At 34.5% G+C, this 11,680-nt stretch overlaps 1 protein-coding gene across 1 annotated transcript in view; it reads right to left on the reverse strand.

Annotated features, from left to right (window-relative positions):
* Positions 1 to 724: 724 nt before the first annotated feature.
* Positions 725 to 11,680, reverse strand: part of LOC117109285 (sterol 26-hydroxylase, mitochondrial-like) — a 19,030-nt gene continuing 8,074 nt past the window's right edge. The window contains exons 2-11 of the mRNA XM_033251556.1: positions 10,665 to 10,890; positions 9,871 to 10,064; positions 9,188 to 9,390; positions 8,524 to 8,724; positions 8,249 to 8,415; positions 7,504 to 7,670; positions 3,869 to 3,947; positions 3,253 to 3,415; positions 2,874 to 2,917; positions 725 to 1,692 (exon numbers count right to left, since the gene is read on the reverse strand). Coding sequence (XP_033107447.1) covers positions 1,585 to 1,692; positions 2,874 to 2,917; positions 3,253 to 3,415; positions 3,869 to 3,947; positions 7,504 to 7,670; positions 8,249 to 8,415; positions 8,524 to 8,724; positions 9,188 to 9,390; positions 9,871 to 10,064; positions 10,665 to 10,889 — 1,551 coding nt within the window. The 5' untranslated portion in view covers position 10,890 and the 3' untranslated portion in view covers positions 725 to 1,584. The remainder of the gene's footprint in view (positions 1,693 to 2,873; positions 2,918 to 3,252; positions 3,416 to 3,868; positions 3,948 to 7,503; positions 7,671 to 8,248; positions 8,416 to 8,523; positions 8,725 to 9,187; positions 9,391 to 9,870; positions 10,065 to 10,664; positions 10,891 to 11,680) is intronic.

Genomic DNA, 11,680 nt, shown 5'->3' on the forward strand with positions numbered 1-11,680 from the left:
ATGGAACTAAAGCATAAGCGAGTCTGTCCTGCATGGAAGCTCATTATAGCAAAATCGACAATATGATGACGGCGACAGCTAGGCAAGAAGAAGGAGAAGGCGACTTATAACTGTACCAGGATAGGAAGCTCGCTGATCTCGCACTGCACGCATGAACTAACTAACTATACTAGTTGGTGCATTTTGTTGTCTTTAGGCAAGTTCTGCACATGCTCAGAAGTATTGAGAAAAGCATGAATTGATAAATCCTATCTCTCCTGTGTTAAACCAAGGTAGGTCTTAAAATAATAAAATATTAGCAATTGTGAACAATATATTTTCATTCTTATATAAGTATTAAATATGAGGCTTGCCATGCGAAACCCAGCGTTTTGTCGCTCAGTAATGCATAGGAATGCGGCAGTAGCGCGTACTGTACTTTAGTAGGCCTTCATAAAAGCTGTAATACATTTACTCATAACGTTGGCAAAAGTAAGTTGATTCCAATAACTGGATTATCATTTTAAAGCTTATAATGTGGAGAAAATGGATATATAAACAATCAATTTTCCTGTTTTGGTCACTGCTGCTTTGGCATGGCAGCCGCATATATGGATTACTTCAGGCACTGGAAAATTAGGTTTTCACAATTTTAGTTGTTTCCTTTTTTGCATATTTTATAGGCCTACACAACGTACACGGTTTGTAACGTACAAGCTTACAGGACACAACCACTAGCTTCTTATCCTAGAAATAAAATTTATTTACATTATTAAGCCCAAGAAGGATAAAACCTTTTAAAGGCAAGTACGCCTGATTCTTGTAACGCCATCACAAAAAAAGAGAAAAAAATGAAGAAAATAGTAGAGCTTGATGGGAATTAGCGTTTACAGTGGTTACACATACATCTAATCCAGGAAAAAAAGTTTAATCAATTGCTATATTAAGTACAATTATTTTTATATTATAACTGCTATAATTATTGTAAGCAAAACCTTTGAGACCAAAAAAAGTTTTGTAAAAAATTATGTAATGAACGACTCGACAGCAGACGTCCATTAGCTCCGGCTATCAACAAGCCGTAATTCAACTGATGTGTTTATTGCTGTATTAAAACAGAAATAAATACGAAATATACCATGCATTCACTTGTGTATTTAGAGAAATTGTAATACATTTTCACACTCTATCAAATCTATGAATTTTATGATTTATGATGCTTATCCAAAAATAACTGAATCACTCGATAATCTTGTGAGAAGATATCCTTTATCTTAGAGTGACTAAACGAAATGTCATCGTTTCCAGAGGCTTCGTCGGGGATATCGCCCTCCATCTTCGGAGACATCTGACCCGAGTTGAGCAAATCCAGCAAGCGTGTAAGAGGCAATGAATGGACCTTTACGCACAAGAACGCATAAGCAATTGTAAATCATAATTGGTTGTTTAATATATTTACTACTTCTCAATTCGATATAAATTATTATTTGTATTGCAATATGGCAGGCTTTCGTTACAGATACAATGTTTTTTTTTTCTAGTCCAATTCTTTAAAATATTGCTGTGGTATATACATTACAGAGTTGCTTTTAGAGTTTTTTTTCCCTAATGTCTGTCAATAAATTTCAGATCAACCGGCTCATCTGGAATGACCACAAGTTTGGTTGTTATGCCAACTGTCTTAGTTGGCACTACATCGAATTGGCGTATTATCTGCAAGATAATAATATTGTCAATCGTTTTTAACAAAAAAAAAAGATATATTATTAATAATATATGTGCATTTATGTAGTGGTTAAACAAGCAAGGCAATTCAACAAAAGGACCAAAGATACTAGAAATACAAGATAGAGCACTCGCATAGCAAAAGTGATACGTCGGTATTGTCGGTGGTGTGGCATTAAAAACGATCCGTTGTGTGAGAGTCATGGCATTCCGTAATCTATACCTTAAAATCATGTCGGCCGACGACCGTCGGGCGCAGTCAGTGTCGGGATTAACACCTCACGCTACGTTCAGACCTGAGAGATACGCCAGGCGTGCCGGGCGTACACTAATCCGTGGCGTAACTAGCAAGATATCCAGACTGTGCGATTAACGAACGCTAGCGTAAGTATTTGCGCGAAATATTCGTATTCGTACATTTTATTTTCTGTACCTAGGCTTATTTTTTTTGGTCAAATCTTGGCCGAGTTCAAAATCACTGATGTGTGACTGTCATAACTCCGTGGCATACGCTAATCTGGGGTGGTGTTGTGCGTTAATCCAGTATTATCACGTAACACTGTATACTCTATAGGCTGTCCCTAGCTCTGGAATGCCTTGCTGCAGCGTTGAGTTGCTAGTTTTAAATTGCTGATAAAACTCATATTTTATGAATGCTTTTTAAAAATGTTCTTGCTTGTTAAAAAAATAATCTTTTTAATATATTATTTGTTTGAGTGTTGAGTGGATTATCATTGTTTGCATTACAATATTGTTCAACTTGAATTGTTATTGCTTTTTTATGCTTATGAGTGTTGCCACTGGTTCGCATTAAGAATTATATTCTTAAACTGCAATCGCCATAAAGTCAATTTTACAAGGTGGTATTTTACATCTGTATTGCTCTACCATTTGAAAATATCTTACGGCATTTGCGAAGAATGAATGAGTAAAAGTATCATCTTCGTCCTCGTCCTCGTCACACCACCGCCGTCGTTGTGTATTCAGTCATTGGTTATGAAAATATAATTTAAGACAAATATTTAGTGTAAGGCTCTGTAAACAATATCAAATATTATGTGACAATTTTGTGTGATGTGAGCTTAAATGAGAATGGCGATGTCATATTACATCCAAATATGGTCATATCACATAAAATATGATAGTCTGAACAAAATTTAAGGACTAACCTCAGCTAACAGTAGATGCATCTCCTGTTCTGCAAACCTACGACCTGAAGAAAGCAAAGCAAAAATAATAGTACGATTATTTTTCTCATGTTTTTGATTTTTGAAATTGGTCAAATAGATGTAGGCCTAAACGTTGAACCTCTCAATGTTTTATTCATCATTTGATGTTTTTGTATTTGTTTGTTCATTTATTTCCTCAATGCAAAATGGCCTATCATATAAATATGAATGTAACTAACTATGAAACTGAAACAAAGAGATCCATAATTTAATATTCATGTTAAAATTAACAGTAAAATTAAGTATAATAAATCAATCAGTTTTGCAAAATTGAATATTTATCAAACCCTTTGAAACTATTTGGTGAAGGACTACTCACCGATGCACATTCTTGTGCCAAAACCAAAGGGAATTGAAGCAAATGCATTGACATCTTTACTGTTTTTCTTCGTCCGATCCCAGCGCTCGGGTCGGAAATCCAATGGATCTTCAAAGTAGTTTGGGTTTTTTAACATTGGGTAAAATTGCACTGCAATTGTAGTCTAAAATCAGAAATAATTTTATTTTTTTATTAATTACAAACTAACGAACAGCAAAAATATATTGCCTCTGACAGGCAGGGCCGCTGAGAGCGGCCGTAGGCCCCAGGGCAGGTTTGCTGCTCGGGCCCAGTGGTAGGCCCCAGCGGGATTGAGGGGCAGATTCTTGGTGGGCGCCCCACCCCTGAAGGTATCAGAGGACTAATTTAATTGATTAGAGTGCTTTCACAAGGGCATGAAAAATAACGTATAGAAACATGAAAAGTAAAAGCTATCCTTTCTTTTATTCAAAAGTAGAGCTGAAAAGATTTGTATTACAGGTGACGGATCCAGGAATTTGAAATATAGAGGGGGCCAGAGAAGGACTTTCACAGATTGCGAGTGTATCTACCTCAGCCCCACCATCATTTGGGCTGAGGTAAGAAAATGTATGGGTTTAGAGGGAGGACAACATACCTTTGCTGGGATATGATACCCGTTAAGTACAATGTCATTTTCAAGCTTTCTTGATAATCCAGTGACAACAGGGTTCATCCTGTATGGCAAATAATATGACAAATTATTTGACAGAGGGGATCGATTACATAAATGGTAAAGAGGAGTAGCTGCAGCAGCACAATCTAATTAAGCAAGTCAACCACTGACCAATGAGCTCACATAGACATTCATTGTTGAAAGAGTATTCTTAATTATAGATCTATGTTCTAATTTATTTCAAGTGATTATCATTATAAATCCCAACAACACTATTCTGTACTGACTACACAAGCAAAATTTGTTAGAATGCAATAAAACTGAATATTTTTAATTGATGATATGGGTTGAAGTTAAGCTGGCTACATTATGTCATTGGGCAATTGGCACTTATCAGTTTTCGCCAAGAAGGCAGCATAACATCGGTGCATTGAAACTTTAATTTCAATCTTAAAACTTTATTCTAAATAACAAAAAACAAGGAGAAAACGCGTTGCAATACAATTTTTTAAAGTATATGAAAATACATTACAATAAAAGAATTTAAGGTAAAAAAATGTATACAAACAATTATAAGTCTTTACATAACATTCACGAAACATTGATCACGTTGGATTCCAATAAACACTGTGCATACGCATACATTTATTATATACGCATGATCAATGTCGATTTGTTGCAATTATAAAACAATTCCAGTTTCAGTTTGTGCATAGCCAGAAACTCCTTTAGCAACAGTTTGAATAAATGTATGTTTTCATTTCTAATGAACCCATCATTATCCATTATATTTGTAATACTATCACAAATCAAGTGGTTATTTATAGCAACTGTTCCGTTTCAATTGATGCGTGAATTGATTACAGTACTTGTCATTAAGAATATATCTCTACAAGTCGAAATGCAACACCGATCAATTAATGTGTTTTGAAATGCCTTGTTACCATTAGCCTCAATTAAGTAAATTTTGCATAAAATTTTAGATTTAGAGTTATGAAAAGTCTGATGAAGGAGACCGAATCGATAGAACATTAGGCCTATTATATTGCATATTTTAGAGATGTTTAGGATGTGAAGAAATAAGGTTGTTTCACAATATTTCTGTAAACTTAATGATGCTTTTATAAGCCTTCTTTGAGTAGGTTCCAAATTTTGTAGAGTATGTTAATTTATATTTACACACTGTTTAGTGTGTTTTTTATTGTTTGTTTCCAAATAGGTATAAGTGGTTTTGCTGGGATTAAAGCATAATCCATAAAAAGATATAATACCGAAGTCGATCAACTTTTGAAGGAGAGAGTAGTAGTTAGACTAGCAAAAAGTAGATCATTGGCATATAACAGAAAACATTGAAAGTAGAGTTTGCATAGCCTATTTACGAAGTCTTTGTAGAATATTTAAAATTAAACATTAACTGAAATGATAGCCCACCTTGTCTTGTTTTCTCACGAATGTTGATTTTTCTGCCCATTTTATGTCCACTTAATATAAATAGTAAACTTTCTTTTTGTAACCATGTAACCATGTTACTCATATACTGTAACTCGCAAAGCTATAATAGAATGCTCGGCCTTATTTGGAGAAACTGTCGTAACATTAAGAATCTTGGTGCAATGATTACCCTTTAACATACTTTAGTTGCTTCTCATTTATAATACTGTTGTGTTAATTCCGCCTCCGATTCTTAGTTACATCGTTTTGATAAAATATATTTTAATTTCACAGGTTTTTGTTAAATGTTTTGGGTATCCATGTAATCCTTTGTCTCCTAAAATAGATTTCTTTTATTTGATATGTTATTTCTGTATAGATGTGATAACTCATTTTATAGTTCTGACTTTATTATTAAATTATTTGGTCTCCATGTTAGTTCTAGAAGGTTACGGTCCCCTGTGTGTTTAATGTTCCTTTCAGTCGTATGTTAATACTTGTAAACGTAGTTTCATTTCTCGATTGCCATCTTTTTATAATTTAAATGTTTTAGAGAATGGCGATATCGATATTTTTTATAACAGCATTGTTTTTTTATTCTACATTTATGTTTTAACTCTACATATATTTTTATATTGTTGGGCCTATATTTTATCCACCCTGTAAGTGGTGCTTTATCGCTGTTGGTGTGGTTATAAATAAAAATAAAGGAAATAAAAAAACAGTGAGATTTGTATACCATGAAAACAAACATTGCCACCATTTATCACCTATTATTGTAACTTAGTTTCTCGAAGATTTATGTCATTTGGTACAGCATCAAAATCTCTTCTACATCGAGGGACTAATATGCCAAGACAGGGCCGGGGAACCCTGGTTAATGCTATAATTGATTACATCATGAACCGTTGCAGCGGCCATTGCAGTACCTCTACTATTGACAAAACCAAATTGCAGACCACAACTGGATGACAACTTTTTGGCTGGGATGGATCAACATTTGATTTTTTGAGAATTGGTACAATAACACCACCATAACAAATTTCTGGAACAACACCATATATCCAGGTGTTAAGTGTTTGGCAAGAATATCAGAAAGATCTGTGTTAATACTTTGCAAAATGTGGTTGGTCAAGACGCCGCCTGGGCCAGCTGTAGAGTTTTTTTCAGAGATTACGAATAAGTTTAACTACCAATCGAATTTTCTATTGAAATGACAAAGATTATATAAATTATTAGATCATTTTCGTAGCTTATTGGATACAGTTTTGGTGGCAGATTGCATTTTTAAGCTATCACATTTTTTATGTTACATTTAGATTCAAAGAAGTCAGTCAGTTTATTAACATAAATTGGCCAGGGTTACTTACCGTTATCAACTCGTTTACAGTCGTTAACGGTTTTCCAGAATTTCCTTTGATTTTTATGCATAGTGTATATAACTTATTTTGGGCTGCTGTATTCACAGCTTGTTTAAAAGTAGACCTGTGATCTTTTTGGTTTGCCTGTAACAAAAGAAAACTTGGCCAGATCTACTCTACGAATTCCGTCAGTGTAACTTTTTGAGCGCATTATATGGTGATGAAAATCAAAGGATATAACCGAATTATGGATAGTGGAGATCAACGTGCTACAAATTGTATTGACATTGATTTCAGCAAATTAAAGGCAGCTTTAATATTATCAGATATTCCGATCATCCCAAAAAACACTTCAAGTGCAGGTTAATTAAAGGTGTAAAATTCCCATCATTTCGAAGTACAGCTGGACTTGATATCCAAAACTAAACATGTAAGCAAACGAAGATGGTCACTCGTATTTTCAGAGAATGACGTTATAATTGAACAATTTGTAATCTTAGTTAGGCTGAAAAATCATTTACAATAAATAATCAAAATAACATTTATGGGGCCACTTATTATAAGCCTACGTATAGCTACACCTTTGATTAAAAGAAAAATTAGTAGAAATATTAAACTCGTTATCACAGATAAAATTACTGTATATAATATCAGGCTGTGCTTTAAGTGGTCTAGGAATACTCAAGGAGCGGCGCATTAGGGGTTTCCCTTCTCATAGATAATATATATAAATAATGTAAAATCCATTCGGCAAAGCTGCACATTAGCAAAAATGGTTTGAGTCTACAGGCTATACAAATGCTTTACATGAAACGCTATACACACCTCAACGCTTCCTTTATCACCATCTTCATATACACCAACTTGGCCAAGTCTTCTTGAGTTATTTGCTTACCGACCGGTAAGGCATCACATATCTCTTTGTGAAGTTTTGCCTGAGCATCAGGATTGTGTGCTAGCAAGTACAACGTCCATAAAAAGGTGTATGAAGTCTTTAAAAAAGGAAAAATATCATCACTGAATGTAGAAATTTAATTTGAAAAAAAAGCAAACATTATAAGGAAACGGATTCATTATGAGAATGTAAGAAATCTTTCAATAACAGAAGTAAATAATCAATTTATAAGCGTACTTGTTTAACAGTTAGAAACTTACCGGTATGTTGAAACTATTACTAAATTCATGAAGTGCCTAATTTAAGGTAAAGTTAACGATAATATTTCGTTTTATGTTAGGCATAATAATATTAATAAATAATAATAAAAACAATCAAGGATGATAATACTATTAACGACGACAAATAACATTAAAATAAGAAGAATAAACAAAAAAAAAAACGACACAAACATAGAAAAACATAACAATAATGATATGATATTAATATTAATAACTATTTCGATGTGAGTTTTCGTCAGGAAAATTACATTGGAGTGATGTTTTGCTCTACCTGAATCACTTGTATTTGGGAACGTACTGAGTGTTCGTACATCAGGTAGGGCAAAATCATCACTCCTATAATATTAATAAAATAATTTAACTCTACAATATATCATTAATGAGAAACAAATACCGTATCGATTGCAGCTCCTATCAGCTCAGACAAGTTGCCAAAGATTTCTTCTTGAGTGAGGTCACTGTTGGCGATCAAAGCCCCTAGGAATGTATCTTCTTTGACTTCCGAGCCTTTCTCTTTTGCTGACATGAAGTCCTCAACACGATGCTGGATCAAATTCTTTGCTGAAAATATATATGTTAATTGGATTAATTCATAAGACAATCATAAATTACTTTCCCACAGTCACCAAACTAATAATTACTAACTGATAATTCTGTAAATTTGCTTACTGAGTGAAATAGATGTATCCCAAGCAGCAACATGTCGCTGCCACAATTTGGTATTGAAACGCTTGTGGAAGTCATTAAACAAGAACAACTCCAATGTGGTTGCAAAGATTTCGTGGGTTGCATCAATGAAACTCTGTGATTGCTTATCAATCTTATCAGACAATAGGCCAAGTCGATGATCCAAGAGAACCATTGTAACGCCTGCACAGAATAGAATAAATTGTATAGAAAATTTTACAAATGTGCTTTTCTAATGAAAAAAATTTCCAGCATGCTGCTATCGGTCTCAATTATTGTTATAGCTCGACGACGAAAAAGGATAACACTAATAAAATGACCACTATGCGATAGCATTTATCATTCATAAATACAACCCATTTGACTAAGAATCAATAAATCAAATATTAGAATAATATTCTGGTGTTAGAATAAGCAGGGAGCTGGAATACGTAAGTATTGTGAAGTAAGTGTTCGAAGAATTCTTTCATATTTCTTTATCAATCAGGTGCGAATTCTATGTTCTTCTAGTTTATAGAAATTTCAGGCTTGGGTATATAAAGCAGTAGGCATCAAAAAAATTCGCGAGGTAATACATTCAGAAGTAATTTTTCTTTAGTAGCCAACTCAATGGTTAAACTCCACGTTATTCATCTATGCTTCCTACCTTCCATGGACCACTTAAAAAGCTCCTCTTCCAGATCTGGCATAATGTCTTTCTTTTCACCTTCTTTTATCTGGATTCTCCTCAGGCGTCCAATCATTTCGTCTGTTATATTCTTCATTGCTGGAAGGTATGGTGCCATTGCTATGGGTTTCAAAATACGCTTGCCGATAGCTTGACGGCTTTTATGCCACGCCTCTCCATCTCTGTTAATTAATTATCATGAATGTGCATATTCTAATGTGCTGCATATAGAAGAAAATGTGTTGATTGTGTTTCTTCAAATAAAAACAAAATAAATAGATTTAATATAAGCTGTTACGGTATCCATAAATATATAACTAGTCTCACTATCATGTTAGTACAAAAAAGAGATCCAGACAAAACCGGGACGACGTGAATGGCAATGGTGATTGCGATGATTATAATAATAATGATCATGACATGGTGATGTATGAGGATGATGATGGATAAGGGTGAGGAGGATGGGGAAGATGATGATGATGGTGGTGGTGGTAATGGTGACGGTGTGGTGGTGGTAATGGTGATGTTGGTGGTGGCGTTGATGGTGGTGGTGGTAATGATGATTATGATGATGCCTAATTATGATGATGATAATTATGATGATGATGACAATAAAAATAATAGGCATATTTTTTTATATTTAATTTTTGTATTGCACTTACTGTAGAAATAATCCCAAAGGAAGTTTCCTTGCGGCTCTGTACTCTTTCCATGGTTTGAAATCCATGCGTTGTGGATATTTTCCTTCTGCTCGGAACACTTTCTCTACTAAAATCGGATCCACGATCTGTACTATGAATTGATTTCCTATGAAATTTCGCATAATTGGCCCATATTTATCAGCATTCTCTTGGACCTAAAGAATGGTGTAAATTGATAATTAGTATACTCAAACGAAAGTGAATTCTTTCCAAAAGAAGTTAACCTAAGATATAAATGCTACTAGCCTACTCTAAAACTATAAATGCTGTGTAATGAATAATATTGAAACACAAGATTGAAATAAATAAGTATAATGACCAATCAATTAACTTATATATCCAAGGTACATAATTATGTACTTGAAATAATTATTATAGTGTGGGATACAATTAAACAGAATAATATGACAAAGACAACTGTGAGGTAAAAATATCGTGAGTCAATCGATAGTCTGAAAAGTGCCGCTTGTCCTCAATTCACTGTTTATCTAGACTAACACAGCTATGTTTTCTATTTCATCATGAAAGTATCAAGTTTTAAATGTGTTATTTACTTAGTGCAATACTAGTATAGGTTTTTTGGTTACAGTATTACTGATAATCAGATGTTAAATATATTCTTCGCTCTAAATTCACGAGTCAAAAAGTATGAATGCCTGCCTATAGCGATCCATTATTATAGTGAGGATAACAAACTTTCTATTCCGCGAGTATATCACTCTTTTCGCTCATTTGCAATGAAAATTGTTACCTACCACTAGGTCAGACCTGGTTAGCAATCCTTTCCGCTTCAAGTAAATCATATCAAAGACAGCTTGTAGAATATTTGCATTTCTGGTTGGTATTTCATCAAATGCTTTCACCTTTTCTTGTGTCTCATGCTTAGTATGGGTCAAGTATGGTCCATTTTCTAGGTGCACAAACCTTCTTATCAAAGGTGTGGATGCAGTTACCACTACTGTGTTGGTGTACCGAAGCATTCTATATTTAATAAAATAAATGCAGTATGCTTATTTAATTATTTAACAGCGAAATCCTAATGCATATAACGTTCGTTTATAATAATTATCATCATTATCATCATCACCATCATAGTCATATCATCATCATTATCATAATTATTATTATTGTTGGGAGAAAACACAATTCGTCGGGAGAAGAAAATTTAAATTATATATTCTTTTTACATATTAGAATATAGTAGATTCTTAAATCGGATAAAAAATATGCCTATAATGTAACCTTTGAACTTTCAAGGACTATTATGGGATGTTCCCGCAGAGTCTCGCTCTCTCGTGGGGGTTCGTCGACTAGCCAAGCTGCGTCTTGGAGGCTCACACTTTGTATAGAATAAAACCGTTAACATCCAGCTCACTTGGTGTCTGGCTCATTCATTGAAGTCCGAACTCATCTAGTAACATCCATAGAGAGTTACAATAATACCCTAAAATGTCATATTAGTCTGACAGCCGACCACACCCACTTACGCTCTCGTCTCTGGAAGTCAACTTCCACCCCCGTAGTGACATTGGAACCCCATCGAGCAAATTCTGATGCCACCCGTTGATAGCGCTCTATTTCCCCTTTGCCTGCAATAACCCTGGAGCATATAGCATACTTGCGTACAATTCATCTGATTTATTTGTGTCACGTCAGCATTACTGGCAGTGGGGGCGAGGGCCAGGGACACGGATTCAGAAGTATGATAGTGTGCTTCATAACGCCAGCCCCCTTGTCAACTCGCCGCCCCCCCCCCCAACAACACAGTCGC

This window comes from Anneissia japonica, unplaced genomic scaffold (genome assembly GCF_011630105.1).
Source record: "Anneissia japonica isolate Jap-2015-1 unplaced genomic scaffold, ASM1163010v1 scaffold288033_len957474_cov176, whole genome shotgun sequence".
NCBI classification, from domain to species: domain Eukaryota; kingdom Metazoa; phylum Echinodermata; class Crinoidea; order Comatulida; family Comatulidae; genus Anneissia; species Anneissia japonica.